The 17,480-nt window shown below is 36.9% G+C and overlaps 1 protein-coding gene across 3 annotated transcripts in view; it reads right to left on the reverse strand.

Moving 5' to 3' along the window:
* Positions 1-17,480, reverse strand: part of FAF1 (Fas associated factor 1) — a 423,880-nt gene that overhangs the window by 241,180 nt on the left and 165,220 nt on the right. For all 3 annotated transcript variants that reach the window (XM_024571040.4, XM_045204230.3, XM_024571039.4), the window contains one exon: positions 1,323-1,428. In XM_024571040.4, the coding sequence (XP_024426808.1) occupies positions 1,323-1,428 (106 nt within the window). The remainder of the gene's footprint in view (positions 1-1,322; positions 1,429-17,480) is intronic.

Genomic DNA, 17,480 nt, shown 5'->3' on the forward strand with positions numbered 1-17,480 from the left:
ACTGGAGTTATTTTGAAATTGAATTTCTTCACTTAATTATACTAAATATATACTTTAAATTTTACCAACATGAAGTTCCCAGAATAACTTTGTAATAGAGCCATAGTGAAACACTATTTCTGGTGCAAAAACAATGATTATTCAAGGAATTAAAAATCTAAATTTAGAGAGTAGGACATTCATTATAGAGGTTAAAAATGAAACCGCAATTAATATATTTTAAACCATGATTAAAAAAATCAGATAACTCAAACCTGTGATTCAAATTAGGGGCCAAGAAAAATTTTAAAGGTTTTAGTTACTAGTCAACTAACTATTCAAGTGATAAACACAGAAAATGCACTTCAAGCAATGAGTTATTTATGACATATTAAGAAGTTGAAATTCATTGACAAAACATGAAAAAAGGGAAACATTAATAGTCTAGCCATTACTGAAACAACTCTTATACTTCTGAAATATGATTAGGATGAAAACAACTTGTTCTTTCAATGTGACAGTAATTATTCTCAGCAAGGTAGTACAAGAAAAAAATTTATGAAATAATCCATGATTAAGTATGATTAATTCTCTTTATAAAAACATTAATAGACAAATGACTGCTGTCTTCACAACTTACAAGGGGTAATGTGACATAATCATCACTTCAGTGTTTCTAAACAGAAGTCCTGCCATAGCCTTAACACACTTTCCTCCCAATGGAGATAAATTACTGGCTTTTAGGTAGGTGGGGTCACAGGTAAGAAGATACCTCTCCTCTCTTGGGGGTGGTTCTTTTTGAATCAGTGGCCCCGGTTGGCCACACTGAAGAAAAAACTGACTATAAATAGACGCTTCTCAGATATTCTGAGCTAAATGAAGGTTTCCATCAGCATCTCTCAAATATTGCCCAAGCCTGGGATTGAGCTGATTAAGAAAAGTCCTCTCAAATTCTTTTTGGAAACAGACAGGGTATACATTTTAAGTAACATATTTGAAAGCAACTTTTCAAATGAAATATAAGCATGTTCAAAAATGCATGCTAGCAAAAATTTCCAAATTAATATTTTAATTACCACAAAACCATGAAATATATGAGTATTTTAAACAGTTTTATGGTGACTATTTTAAGAATTATCAAGCGCTCCCATTTACAATATGTTTTTCTAGGTCAAGTCATTTAGTATATCTACAGTAATCATGATACTCCGGTTAATTAAAATTAAGAACCCAACGATGAAACATAAAAAGAGTTTTCAACCAGAAAGATAAGCCCTCTTTAACAGGGTCAACATTAGCTATAATGAGCTACCTTTATTCCTTGGCTGTGAGACGTAACTCACCTCTTGAATGGTACTGCTTCCTGAGAAGTTCAGGTTGTACTCCCGCTGGACTTCTCGGTGGGTGATGATCAGCATGAAGTTTTGATTTAATGACTCCTGCAGGGCACTGAAAGGGTTGAGAGAAAAACAAGGAACTCTTGAGACGAACAAGTTCTAGCTTGCTTTACAGCTAGCTGCAAAAACCCCAGGAGTACCATAACCTCCACACAGGCATGTCCGGGCCCAATGTTATCTATCATCTTTCCAGCTCCTAAAGGCAAAAGAGCATGCTGAGAACAACCAAGGGGAGCTAACCTGTTAACTCCTTCTCTACCACGGTTTTTCAAAAGTCAAATCCAAATATTCTGCATACGTAAGAATTTTCAACAAGCCATTTACTATTGTCTGCATGTGTATTTCCTCCAAAAGAACCAAATTTTTCAATTACATCAAATTCCAAATACATTACTAAAATATATTCTTGCTGTTCTGGAATAAAAGAAATATGAAACTATTGTTTGTCTCCATGAATGTTATATAAGAATAAAAATATGGTTTAAGTCAAAATTGAGAAGTATTGAAATCTATAGAACTTTAAATGCTATATCAAAATTCCTTTAAAATAACTTTGCTTTCATTTAGGACTAAGGAATATATAGAATTCAGAAACTGGAAAATTCAGAGCAACATTAAACTCTGTACCAAAGTTCCAAAACATTAGAAATGTGTCAGAACCATAAAGAGTTCATGAAATTAACCACATAAATTAAGAAGCATTACGTCATGGTTCTATTTGTTTATGACAATACTAAGAAGTACTATCAACATGAAAGGTAAAATATATCACCATTATTTATGAATAATTAGTACTGCCAGCCTCAAGTGTAATTATGCCATATTTATGGAATTAGGAGTATATTTTGGGTGTGCTCTATTATTCTGGCCTCACCACTCCTCCTTTGCCAATCTGTAACTATGTGATAAACATACATGCAACATAAAATTAGAATTAGGCAGTTAATCTGTTTGTTCCATTGTCTCCTATAGAGTTCACAAGTTGATTACAGACTAAAATTAACTAGGAAACACTAAGACACAGCATGAAATACTATTAATCAAAATCAAGGGAATGATATTCCACAAAAATAGTTTCTCAAGGCAAGGACTTTTGTCACTGTCTCCTTAGCACCAAGCATACTGTCTTGCATATTGAAGATAAATATTGAATGAATAATGAATAAATTGTGAATTTCCAGAAGGCAAGAGTCTTATTCAATTTTGTATCTCAAATAGCAGTCTTGCCTTCTAGAAAACTACCATGGGCATTAAGATTTTGATTTTGATTTATTTAGTTATCAATGTTAAATCAATGCATTATTCCAAGTGCTTAAAAAAAAACCCAAATAATACATAGTTCTTATTCATAGAAAGCTTCACAATCTTATAACTGTAAATAAATACATAAATGGCCATAATATAATGTAATAGATGCAACTGAGAAATTGGGGGAGGGGGGAAGTATAATGAAACCTAAGAAGGAAGTGCTAACTCTGTCCCAATGAGAGAGGGAAGGGTTTAGGGGAAAGCTTCAGGAAGAAGGAAGGGTGGGGGGGGGGGAGAGAGAGAGGGAGAGAGAGAGAGGGGAAGAAGGAGGGGGAAGAGGGAGGAGAAAAAAGGAAGGAGTGGGGACAGGGAGAGAAATGGATATATAGATATAAGCTAAAATATGAAGGGTAAGTAGAACTTTTGAGTTGGTCACTTGGAAGGGATAAAATACTTGTTTTGCTTGGGGAAGAGATGAGTGGCACTTTTTAGACAAAGAAATAAACGGAAGAACATATATTCATTCATTCACTCTGTTAACATATATTTATTGTGCACCTACCAATGTTTATGACACTGTTCTAGTTGCTAGGGACACAGAGAAACATGGTCACTGCGTTATGAAACCTATAATTCTAGTAAAGGACACAAATGATTACATAAATGAAGAAGTAATTTTATAGAATACTAAGTCCTATGAAGAAAATAAAACAGGATTACAATATAAAAGGTAATGCTGGAGGGCAGGGTGAAGAAAATTATTTTCACCAAAATAGTTTTAGGGAAGCATCTCTGAGAAAGTTAAGGCTGGTATGATAAAGAGATAACAGGAGTCTTACTACATAGGTCCTTGTAGACCCTGTAAAGAACTTCGCATTTATAGGAATTGCAAAGGAACACCATTGGAGGGGGTTTACACAAGGAAATAATCAAGATCTGACTTGCAATTACACTCATACAATTATTATTCTGGCTGATCTGGCTACAGTGAGGAGTGAAGCCATGGAGAGCAGACAGGAGTAGTCCTGGCAAGAGGTGATGGTGCTAACTCCTTTTTTCTGCCTACCTGTGCCATAGGGTGAAAGAGGCAGAGACAGAGAAGAGTTGTCAGGTTTACTTGTATTTTAGAGGTAGAAGCCAGAAAACTTACTGATGGAGTATGAAATAGATCTACCTATGAAAGGCCTTGAAAATCCAAGGTTTCTGGCCTGAGCAAATGGAAGGATGGAATTGCATTTAACAAAGAAAACTGGGGTATGAACAGACTGGGTAGGGAAACTGAGAGTGAGAAGTTTTAGAAATACTGTTTTAAGATGCTTCCTACACATCCAAAAAGAGATGCACAGTTACATGGGAGTTCAAAGTTAAGTAAGAGCTCAGAGCAGGACAGCTGACAGCATTATAGGTAGTATTTAGATTTTGTGGCTAAAAGAAATCACCTGGAAAAATATGTTACTTAGAGAAAAGGAGACAGGCCAAAATGGATCCCCGCGGCACGCCAATAATTTGAAATCAGGCACAAGAGGAAGAACCTGTGTAAAAAAGATTGGTAAATGGTCAGTGAGTCTAAGAGAAAAACCAAGAAAGGTTAATAAAGGGGGGCCAGAAGAAGTGACTTTCAATTAGGAGCAATTATGACAAATGGTGCTGATCCGCGCAGTAAGGCCAGAAAAGTGACCACGTTCAGGAAATCATGAAAAGCTCGGTGTGGCCACAAAGAGGACTGCATGAGCAGTGTCGTGAGGCTGAAACAGCTGGCTGGGTCACGTTCCATGTGCGCATGTTAGACGAATTCGGGCTGCAGAGTGGCAAGTAATGAAAAGGTACATGGAGTTTCAAGGATTTTCAAAGGTAGATCTATTTCACAACTATTCTCTAAAATCTGGCTTTTGTTCTAGAGCTTGGCTAACTTTGCTCATGTCAAAAACATCACACTACACTCGATTCAATCACTGTTCATGTTGTTCTCATCCTCCTTCCCATCCCCTACCCCATCCCAAATACTGCAAAGCTCAGACACCTCATAGCCTACCGTTTGTACCTATTAGAGATCTCCTCTTCTCTGAATCCCTATATTACAAACTTTATTTAATGCTTAATTATAGTGTGTTTTGTACAGTTTGCTTTGTTTCATGTGTGGAAGTCCTAAATTCAAGACTACTTACCTTTTGTGGGTAATTATCTCATTACCCATCAGTATTTCCCCTTGGTAACTCTCATTTAAAGGTGATTCAATTCAATCCTATAGATATTAAGATATAGCTCTGTATATTCTGAACTGCATATAAAAAAATTGCTAATTCCCATTTTTTCTGCCTGCCTGTGCCATTTTATTCACAAAATTGTGGTTCACAAATGTTACGGAATTGCCCAAGGTTATGCAGCTCTAAAAAGATGAAACCCAGTTTCTAAGCTTCATTTACTTCTATGTTCTTTACACATCAGCATCCTATCTCCCAAATGGCTAGGTTGCTTTGGGGATAAAAACATGAACAACTCCTGTTAGGAGTTCACAATTCATTTATTCTTTCCACCATTATTTGTAATAATACAGGAATAAAAGATATAACCACTGACCTCAAGAAAGACTATTCACAGAGGTTAAAATAGATGTGAGGATTGTACAGATGTGGGGAAGAGTAATATTTTGAAGTACTGTGAAGAAGAATGAATAGTAATTTGGCAAGTGAATATGGGCAATCATTTTATACAGACTAGTATGAGCAGAGATAGAAATGGGAGACTATAGAGAAGGGTGTAGAAAGCAATGAGGAAGAAGTTTAAGGGAATGTGAAGAAGGGTTTGTGAGAGAGAAAACTTAAAAAACAGTAAGGACTTACATATGAGGGCTTCAAGTACTAGGCTAAGGAGCCCAGAACTCCAGAAGTCTTGATTATTATACAGATCCTCCTATAGCTTCACATATGAGCCTACACATGTGTTTAATACTTTCAGTTCTTGCCTTTATGCAATTCCTTAGGAGTGTTTCTTGATCTTGACTGGCAGACGTGTGCAATAACTCTGCAGAAAGGTTTGCCAGGACCAGTGTTGTCAGACTACTGTAGACGAACACCAATTTAGTCTAGTTCTACAATTCCTCAATAACCTGAGGAGGGCAAGCTGGCAAGAAAAAATATTTATGGCTTTAAACTGCTCAGGAGTCACAGAGCCAGGTTTGAATCCCTGCTCTACAACTTGCTAGCTATAGGACCTTGAAATATCAATCACATATTCTTTTCAGTGGTATTTATTGTCTGGGGGGTGGGGTAAGCAAAAAAACCCTGGAATTATCTTCTGGAGGGCAGGCTCCTTATAGTATAGGCTTCCCCTGTTAGGTAAGTGTTCTGGAAACCCATCTGTATCAGCGTACCAGCTGGTGTTGTGGTGAGAGGCTGTGTACACTTCAGTGAATTTTTCTGAAGACTCTTTCAATATGTTTGCCCATTTACTGATGGGTGATTTATGAGTGCACCTGCCCACACTGCACTGAGTGCTCAGCAGTTTTTGACCATAAGCAGCATGACCCACGTGCCCCACCTTCTCTGTCCACCCAATCTTGCCCTGAGCAACTCTCCCCTCACCATGAGTAAAGTCCTCAAAGGGAAATGTTTTGCCACTGTGGAAGAGGTGAAACAAAAAACAGCAGAAGCACCAAAAGGCATCAAAATTGATGAGTTCAAAAACTGTTTGGAGCAGTGGGAAAATAGTCTCAATAGGTGTACTGCATCAAATGGAGAGTACTTTGAAGGTGACTGAAGTTTACACATGTAAGAATAAATACAAAATTTTCTATAAATAAATTCCAGTTATTTTTGGGTCCACCCTTGTATAAGGCCCTATTTTAGGTACTTAATTACTCTATAAACTCTCAGTTTCCTCTTCATGAAAAGGGTAATATTCCCTATTTCACTGAATTATGAATATTAAATTTTAGAAAGCCAAGTAGGAATTTTTATGCATATAAGTTTTAAGGTGACCTGTTATGACTTACTAATAATAGAACACTTTTGAGGGATTTTCATACTGGAAACCCTATAGTGACAGTGAAACATTAACAAATGGATCCATGGTGCTTTTGGGGCAGTTATTTTTCATTTTAGTTCCTTTCTTCTGCAGGAGGTCATAAAGGATAAAATCTGTTTTGATGCATTGGATATACTGTACATTATGCCTGATGTTATCCAGACTCAGTGTTCTTGTTTACACAGGTCTTTTTGGGGGTTGATATATCACATTCATGCTCCCTGTGAGAATGTTTTGATTGGAGGAATAAGATGAGGGTATTATCTGCAACCTCAGGCTTCAGCCTGATTCATTCACTTAGCCATTAATAATAATGACTAGCCTTTAATGAATGCTACTATATAACAGGCAAAAAGTTTCCTGTCAACTTAAGAAGTTACCATTTTCCTTTTACACAAAATAAGTAGCAGTGGCCCAAGTCTAACTCATAATCTGTCCTCCAGGTACAGGAGAAGGGAACCCAGTAACATCATACCTTTGTCTTCATTGAGTTTATTGAGAGATGGGCAGACAACAAACTTCCAATTCATATATGGTAATTTGCTAAGAACTCTAATACCACTTTTCCTAAAATGCTATAAAAATATAAAGATATCCACAGAATTTGGCATGTGAACTGAGTAAGTTTTGTTTCATGAGTTCCTCCCCCACCCCTCCAGGGGGTAGAGGGATGGGAAGGAGCAGGGAAGGCTGTAAGAAATTTATCGTGCTAATTTGCAAAGACTATTGCTAAAATATTATCTAGGCAGACTGATTCTAGCTGCTGCTTAGCAGAATGAGTTGAGTCTTCAGTTGCTGCATTAGGAGCAATTTTCTCCTTAACAGTGTCTTCTAATGGGTGGTTAGAATACTTAGCCACAGTTAACCCACCTTCAAGCATGCTCTCTTACCTTCAAATTGCAAAATCATTCAAATTTTGACCCTTAGAGTAACCCTGAAGATTACTGCCAACCAAGTAGGTAGATGAGAAATAATATGAAACAGGTGTTTTTTGTTTAATGGCATGTTTTCTCTCCAATTAGAGAGAGAAGGAAAAATGCAAGCAAATGTAGAAGCTTTTCAAAAGCAATCTGAATTTTAACCCAATGCAATGAATGTTTTGATAGAATAACTATTCTCACTGGTTTTTAGTTTTCCATTCTCCATTATGATTTTCCTTTTAGTTTGAATATTTGCATTCATTAACAAGGAGATGGTTTTATTTCTACAAAACTATACACACTTATCTTTCAAACCTTGCCATTCAAACTTACCATTGTTCTACCCTCAAGTCAGACTGAAATTAATGTTTTAAATGTAATGAGAACCATATACATTGTTCCCAAGCTTGGAGCTAATGGCTATTTGCAAAAACAAATAAACTAAACCTATATACCAGTAATACAACATAATGCAATGGATGTGAACATTTTAAAACAATTACTAGGCAAAGAGCTAGACATTTTCATAATTCTCCTGGCCAGGTTCTTAATTTTAAAAGCAGGGGGCAGAGGGAGATAGGTAGTATATAAAAGAGAACTATACAAAGATAGAAAGATAGATAGAGATTAGATAGATATCCACTCCCTAAAATTTTCAGTATCAGCCCTGGCTGGTGTGGCTCAGTGGCTTGAGTACTGGCCTGCAAACCAAAGGGTCACTGGTTCAATTCCCAGTCAGGGCACATGCCTGGGTTGCAGGCTAGGTCCCCAGTAGGGGGCGCTTGAGAGGCAACCACACAGTAATGTTTCTCTCCCTCGCTATCTCCCTCTCTTCCCCTCTCTAAAAGTAAATAAAATCTTTAAAAAAAAATTTTCAGTATTATAACTAAGCATTAACATCTAAGCCACCAAAACAATTCTAGAAATACTTTCAGTAAAACATCCTTTCTCTGCTTCCTTTTCTGTCCACAAGTCTTGGGCTTCCAGGATCTTTCATTAACAGAATGTCCACCTCTGCCTGGGGAGATCATATTCCAATTTAACTGTGAGCATTTATCAGGAACAGAGAAGTCATCTGTAAAATAACGGCCTTCTAATGTGTAGCAAATTCATTGTAATTTCCTGGCTTAATTTAATGCATTTTATATTTCCTTCCAGTTTTTTTAAATAAGGGGAAAATAACATATAGCAAATGTTAACATAAAAGCTACAATTAATAAATGAAGCTACATTTTTATACATGCAAACATAAAAACCATACATTTTTTGTTTTCTTTTTTAAGACTTTATTTTTAGAGAGAGGGGAAGGGAGGGAGAAAGTGAGGGAAAGAAACATTGATGTACAAGAAATACAACAATCGGTTGCCTCTTGCACGCCCCAAACTGGGGACCTTGCTCACAACCCAGGCATGTGTCCTGACTGGGAATCAAACCACTGACCTTTCCCTTCCCAGGCTGGCACTCAATCCACTCAGCCACACCAGCCAGGACACATTTTAGCCTCCATATGTCCAGTACTGATAAAAGCAACAACATTAACAAAATAAATGTAAGTCTTTACTGTCTTGATTAACTTTATTTCACTTTGAGAGAGCACTTAATGACCAAAGCACATGGCTATTTTATCACATAGGATGCAGTGATTTTCCAAGGTTAACTTAAAGCTGCACTGCAGTAGTGAACGATCATTTGATCATCGTGTGGCTATATACCTGCCATTATTCCTGATTAAGAAGAGGAATTGGCTTCCCTACCGCCAAATAGAAGCAAGCCCATTTTAAAGGGTCGAAGAGTAGTAGGTAAGCTGTCTTGCATCAAGAGTAACAGTAACTTAAGGATTTCTCTTCAGCAATTCCTTGAATTAAAAGTCCTCTTAAACTCTTCAGTGTGTAGAAGATTTGACCAGGCTAAACCATAGCCTTCCTACTAAACCAATAACAGTTCTAGGGGAAGCACGCACTGTTACAAAGTACAAATCTATCAAGACTTAACAACTAGACTAGGAAAACAACAAATTAAATCTTGGGCTTCAGGGGCTGTTATGGACTGAGTATTTGCGTCCCACTTCAAATTCACGCTAAAAGCCTATCTTTCAATGTGATAGTATTTAGAGTCAGGGCCTTTGGAAGGTGATTAAATTTAGATAGAGGAAGTCACGAGTGTGGGACTCCCAAAAAGGGATTAGCATCCTTATTAGAGAAAAAGACTACAGTTTTGGTTTTTTTTTTCTTTCTCCGCCAAGTGAGAACACAGTGAGAAGACAGCCATCTGCAAGTCAGAAAAAGGGCTCTCTCACTAGGGAGCAAACCTTCGGGTACCTTGATCTTGTACTTCCCAGCCTCCAGAATTGTGAGGACTAAAAGTCTGTTGTTTAAGCCACCCAGACTATGGCATTTTGTTACAGCAGACTAAATTGACTAACACAGGGGCTTTTAGGGCTTCTGTATTCACAACACTCAAGTAAATAGCTGCCATCGGCTCAGCACAGGCTTCTAAACGGCTGGCTGGCTGGCTGTAAACACCTGTACATACACATGCAAATTAAAATCCATTAGAGAGAACAATATGTTTTTGTTAAAACTCGTATAAATGAAGGATGATTGAGAATTGTGCATTTATTGTATGTAAATTATATCTCCATAAAAAATGTAAACCATAAAAAATGGACAATCTGATAGCTATCATTTTTGCAGTTAAATGGACCCCATATTTTAACTTCAAAAATACAATATACTTTTCATTATTGTAAATGAAAATCATGAATTTCTTACTATTGCTAGTTAATAAGACCATATGTCCACTGATAAAATATGGGTTGTTGTCCGTGAAGTTTAACTTCTCAAATCAATGCTGTATATGCAGTTAAGATGAGTCGAGTATTAACACCAATATACAAATTGAAAATCTCCTGTTTCATTCCTGCTGTGTGCATATTCTATTTGTTTTCTTGCACTGGATATTTTAAACAAAAATAACAATGTAAAATAATAGGCTTAAAAGGCTAATTTCCAATAGTTTCATTTTTAAAGTATGACCTGATTTTGAAGCAAAACAGTAATTTCTTTCAAATTACCATGACTTTTTATTATAAAAATGTAAATAAATTTGGAATGTGCTGTTGACTTTTTCACTAATACTTTACAATTCCTATCATTCCAAAAGGCCTTAAAAAATGTTCTCTTTTGTTTCATTGGGAATATTTTATGATCTGCAATGATCTTTTTATCCTTTCAGATATATCAAGATTTTAAATTAAAAAGCATGACACACTGCGATTTAAATTTCCATTCTAAACTTAGTCATGAGCTCTTGTCAACAAAAGACCAAATTTACTATAATTATGGATTATTTACACTAAAACAAAATAAGAAATCAATATGTAAATGTAATGTTTGTTGTAGCTAATGCAGCCAGCAATGACAGATTAGGTTCAAATAGCAATCAGTATGAAAATCTGGCACATATGGAAATGAGTAGGGACTTGATGTTTACATTTGACTGTATTTCATTCAGGATTTTTAAATTGTCTCAAGAACAGCATAAAAAGAAAATGTTAATCTTTCCAACTATAAATACAACTTGAGCCCTCATCATAACGGAAACTAGGTCTTGCTCCTGTCCAGCTAAACTAACATATGATACTAATCATTCTGAGCTGCAGATTACATCATTCTTAATTAACACTCTGCTACAGTTGTTAACATCCTCCAAGACACCATGTTATCATCGCCACAAGTTCTGTAACAATCTTAAAACCATGTTTAACGAAGGTTGGCCTCTTACTCTATAGCAACTTTTAATTGCTTTTTTTGCTGGCAATTAAATATGTCTAGATAAACAAACATTTGGCTTCACATAATTCTTAATAACATTTTTTTCATGATGATTTCAAAGTTCAGGTGTCCTTATGTCTATAATTACTGTTTATCAATATAGTGATATATTGGATTCAGCAAAATGTATTAACCAAAGTATGTAAGATTAATGAAAATGTGGTAATTAGTGGTGATAGTGATATATTGTGATTCATCAAGTAGTTCATGGCAAAACTGTCAAAACATAACTCTATCCATCCAAGTCAAATATGAAGAAATCCCCCCAAAATTACATTTACAGATACATTGATTTTTGTTCCATGAAGTATTCACCAAGTTTCTGAGTGTCCATTAAATCAACCACAGAGAATACCTGCAGTTCTTTTTCAAAGTGTGATGTTAACAAGCTAATCTCAGTAGTCACTGACCTATCAATAGGCAGTAAACTATATAAATGGGTTTGGTATATCAATCCAATTAGATGTGTTGTGATCTCCCTCAATGTTTTAATTGGGGACAAGTTCCTTCTTTCATCCAGAACATATAACTTTAGGGAAATGTCCTTTTCAGTAGCCACTTACTAAAATACTTACCAACCCAATACTTCCTAAATTTCATTTTTATAAAACCTAGTAACACTCATTATAATTAAACTTAACAGTATGAAATAATGCACTTGCGACATTGATTATATCAATTTATTCTTGAGAAATTTATGATAGACAAATAGATAAAATATAATCTTGAATTACTTTAAGAATGATGTATCTTTGTTATCAAATATTGTACTAATTACAATGGCAGAACATTTTCACAGATGAATATCCTTTGTGAAAACAAAAAAAATAGTTGTTTTGTAAAGCACTTGGAAAAAAATTAATTACTCCATTTAGAACATTTACTTGCATATAAAGTTTGCAGAAAATTGTCTTTTATAGGTTATGTAAGGTCTCTGCCACACGGCTAAAATCTCACAAGTATTAATCAATAAAAAGCCACCATGAAGCAAACACACTCACAGAACAACCATTTCAACTGACACCTCAGCAAATTATTTGCAGGTTAAAACCTATTGCTTTTTTCTAGTTTGAAAATAAAAATACATAGCAAAAGTCCCCCACCAGAAGTTACTCATCTCTTCCTGAAGAGACTGCATCACTTCTTCCATCCACTTAAAGGACTTACTGAGCATCTGTAAGCCAGTGGGCACTGCTCCTAGTTTACTTTACATATGAACTAGGTTGAAATGAGACAAAATATTGAGGACCATATTGACTCTGACCTTTTGAGTAATGCTCAAAGGCATTATGAAGAGTTATTTGGGGTTAAGAACCACATGAGAACCAAGTCCTGACTCGTCTATTAACTAGCTCAATGATCTGAGAAGGAGAAACTGCGGAGCACCTGCACTACGCCAGGTTCAATACCCACATGTGCTATCTTATTCAACCATACTGTCCCTCTCCAAAAGCCCTTTGAAGCAGAAATCACCAGCCTGATCATTTGGGGTGAAGAAGCTGAGGCCTAATAGACTATTTAACTTCCCCTTTCTGTACCTCAGTTCCCCCAGTCATAAAATGAGACTAGAGCAGATGACTAGTTTAACTCCTTCCGAAGATGATATCCTACAGCTTTCTTCTCATTCTAACTCCGAGGTCTTGAGAATATGACCCCTCTTGCATTAAGGGAATACACCAAACATTGAAATAGCAGGATATAGACAAAAGAGTGAAAAATATTTCAAGGACTAACATTTGGGCAGAGACTGTGCAGGGAAACAGAAGTAGGATGAAGGCTATTTGAAAGCATCCTCAGAATGTCATTTTAATAACTGAATCCCACAACAGCTCCCTGAGATCTCTCAGTTATCTTCCTTCGCCGGGATAACAGGAGCAGATGAGTGTTTAGAATGTCCTCAGCACAGGGTGGGAGAGATGGGAATGAGAAAAAGAACAAGGTACATACATTTGTATGAGTATCGATACACACACCACCCAAAGGGTGACAGTCTTAGCAAGAACCAAAACTAGGAGCACAGGTAGATAACTTACTACCACAGCTGCTGGATGGTTACAAGAAGCAGAAACAGAGGAGGAATACTTGTCTTTCCTTTATTATATCATGCTTAATAGCTGTGGTAGGTGCATATGAAATGTAGAGAGTTAAAAGGGACCTCAAGGATCATGAAAAGAATGTTGTGTTTGCTTTTCTTCAGTTTCTGCCCATGCTGATTCTCTCCACAAGGGAAGGGTTTTAAAGAAAACACTCATAGCATGTTTTCCCCATTCTAGACTTGATTCTCCGGGAAGAGAAGGCTATGACAATATCCACAAGGTCACATTATACTAGGTTAGGTTTCCCGGAAGACAGGAATGAGACCAGCAGCTTCCACTTTCATTTTCTATGCCGTGAGTGCCCTAAGCTGTCTTTCCTACCATGACTAGGTTAGTGAGGCAGGCCTACTACATCGGTCCATCAGGCTCTGAAGACCCAGTCATAATTCTTCCTAAGGCCACCTGAGCATGTGGGTCCTGAGATTTAGATCTGCAGTGAGAGGTAAAGGACCCCACTTACGACTCAAGTCTGGCCATTAAAGCTGTTTTGTTTTCCAATTTGGATACTAATTTTTGTATGTATAATCCACTGGTAAGAACCCTAGAGAAAAAAAAGAGTTAGTGACATCTGGATGCCTACAAACCTAGAAAAGTCCCTTTATTTTCTAGTAGCATCTGAGGTCCAGAGCAGAAGAGTGACCTACCCTAAGTCATATCTTGACTCACTACTCCTCAATTCCTTCCACAGCACCCACTGGAAAATATAACAGCCTACCCTTAATTCAAGGCTACTGTCACCTGCTTTCCACCAATGGTTTTCCAAGAACCAAAAAACAGCCATATATTTTAACATCAGTGGTTTACTCAACTATCACTGGAGTACCAATTAGCACCCTAAATTTACTCCTTTTATCACAAAAAACAACTAATTCAAAGCCATAGTTAAATTAAAGGCAACTTCACAACTCAGAGGCCACACAAGAGGACCATATGCTTGACTGCATGACCACAGCTCAACAACACCATCACTGAAGTCATTAAAATACTAACTGGAACCATTGTCCTACTAAAAAAGGTCAAAGTTCAACAGCAAGACTCACTACTTGTCAAAGGAACAACTATACACAAAGCATACCACCTTCCACAAAAATTAATAAATCTATATAATTAAAATGGAGCTGGGCATTTTCATCACTTAGTAGAAGGTGACCAAAGTAAAGTGGAAATGACTGTCTTTTATTACCAAGCCACCCACTCAATCATTTTCTAACAAGCTGATCATTAGTAGTAACAAATTCCAAAATGTTAAACCTTCTCCAATTAGTATATTTATACATGGCCTGTGGGCTTTGGCACTAGCTATGGCCCTTGCCTAGAATACCCTTCATTTGAATGGCTCCTCAATCATTCACATCTCAGCTTAAACAGCACCTCTTCAGAAAGGCCTTTCCAGACCTTACAACCTAGAGTAGTCACCCAATTACTTCTTATCATGTCACTCTATTTTAGTTTTCTGCAAGGCACTTATTATCATCTCATGCTTTTTTCTTGTTTATATTTGTTATTTGTCCCCTGACAGTACACCCACCTCTACATATATTACATTGTAAACTCCATGAAAGCACGCACCTTATCTTGTTCGTAGTCGTATCCCTAGCACTAGAACAAGGACTTAAACATATTTTAAGGTGGTACCCAATCTGTATCTCATAAATGAGAGAATCAATGGCAGCCTGGGTGAATAATGTGATAAACGGACTCTCCGCTTATCTGAAAAACATTTTATGATGAATTTGAAAATTAGCAAAACAGCTAACGAAGAGACTACAGATGCATAAACCAAAAGTGACACTCCTCAATTAGTCATGAAACTTTTCATATTTATTGCCACAAATGTGTCTTTATTAAGGGCCTCTGTCATAGATGACCTTTTCATGAGCTGAGGGATATGCTCACTAAGAACACTCTTGCTCTTCATAGCTCAGGATCTAGTTCGAAAGAGGAGAGCCACACATGAATACCAGGGAAGCTAAGACTCAAAGGAAAAGTATTGCCTGAGACCACAAAACCAGTGTAGGACAGATACAGAACAGTGTGTGACCATAAAGCCACACCTCCTTTCATTACTCCATACTATAAAGGGAAAAGTGATAAGGAACACTGGACCAAGATAAAGGCTAAGCTCGTGCCAAGGAGTGAAGATTGTCTAGCTTACTACATTTATGAAACACTTGTAGGATCTTTTGGTCCCCAAATACCCAATCCCTGTTCTGCATGATTCTTGATATCCCACCATTAGAACTTGACTCCTTAGCTTTGGTCTCCCGTAAGAGGTAAATATCCTTAGGAATGTGTCATTTAACAGTACTCATTCCACAAATATTTCTAAATACCTAATGTTTTGGGTACTCTTTTAGCTGATAAGGATACAACAGTAGACACAAAAACAGTCTCTGATTTCTTGTAGCTTTACAATGTGATGAAAGAGACAGATAACAAATATTAATATGAATATATATTAAATAATGTATCATAGTGATAAAACAAGATAAAGGGAGAGGATATGACAGAAGGACTGGTTAGACAGGGGGATCAAGAAAAGCCTGTCTCACCCTGGCTGGTGTGGCTCAGTGGATTGAGTGCCAGCCTGTGAACCAAAGGGTGGCTAGCTTGTTTCCCAGTCAGGGCACATGACTGGGTTGTAGGCCAGCTCCCCAGTAGGGGGTATGCTAGGGGCAACCAGACGCTGATGTTTCTCTCTCTCTCCTTCCCTTCTCCTTTCTAAAAATAAATAAATAAAATCTTTTGAAAGAAAGAAGAGGGAGAGAGAGAGAGAAAAAGAGAGAAAGAAAAGAAAAAAGAAAAGAAGAGAAGAGAAAAGAAAAAAACAGAAAAGAAAATGACCGACCTGTTTGAGGATGTGACATTTGAGTACAGGCCTGAAAAAGTGAAGGAATGAGTCAAGTTGATAACTGGTGGAAGATCATTCCAGGCAGGGAAAGCACAAAGTGCAAATTCCCTGAAGTGGAAGTATGCGTAGAATGTTTAAAGAAGAGCAGGGAGGCCAGTGTAGCTGGCAAGCTATGAGCCAGAAGGAGAGTGATAAAAGATGAGATAAAAAAAAAGAGGAGAGTGATAAAAGAGAAAGAGCCAGGGACAGGATTATGTAAGTCCTTTATAGGCTATAGTACAATACTTAAACGTCATAACATTTATACCCAGGTTTATGCTTTTCTAATACAGTAAGTCCTCACTTAACTTTGTTGACAAGTTCTGCAAATTTAAATAAAACAACATAGAACAAAATCAATTTTACCCTAGGCTAGTTGATATAAACATAAGTTAGGTTCCTATAGCATCTCAACAACTTTATAACAACACTGTTATATAAACAACATTGAACAAAAAGATGTTATTCGAGAACCTACTGTACAGACTAAAGTATCTGTGGCCTTTCTCAAACAAGGACCTCAACCAATCACCACCTTCTCTTCATCAACTCACCAGTACCCCTAAGTAAGTTTTCCCATCTGCAAAATGTGGGTGATAGTATCTCTTTATGACTTACCATGAGTATTTAATAACTTAATGTTTATAAAAGGCTTGGCAAAAAGCCTGTCTTCATAAATGGTAATTGTTATATCACTGGTAATTGTTATATCACTGTCACCCTATATTGTAATTTCACACTTCCTTAGCATCATTATTCTTATGATTATTACCTTCTATTTCAGAATTATCTATAATTTGCACTTTGTCATCAACTATTACTATAGCAGCTCGAAATCCAGAACACAGAAATGTTCTCCACTTGCTCCAATCTTCTATTATTCTACCTTTCCTAGTGTCTCTAAATCTGCCAGCTAACTTCATTCCAACACTTAATCCCGGACTCTGCTCTGCCTCCCTGCTGAGAGTCGAACTGCATGCTGCCTAGAAGTCTTAAATTGAAGTCCTAACTCCCAATATGGCTGTATTTGGAGACAGTTTTTAGGAGGAAACTAAGGTGAAATGAGGACATATGGGTGGGACCCTACCACGACA

The sequence above is a fragment of the Desmodus rotundus genome, chromosome 3 (genome assembly GCF_022682495.2).
Source record: "Desmodus rotundus isolate HL8 chromosome 3, HLdesRot8A.1, whole genome shotgun sequence".
Taxonomy (NCBI): domain Eukaryota; kingdom Metazoa; phylum Chordata; class Mammalia; order Chiroptera; family Phyllostomidae; genus Desmodus; species Desmodus rotundus.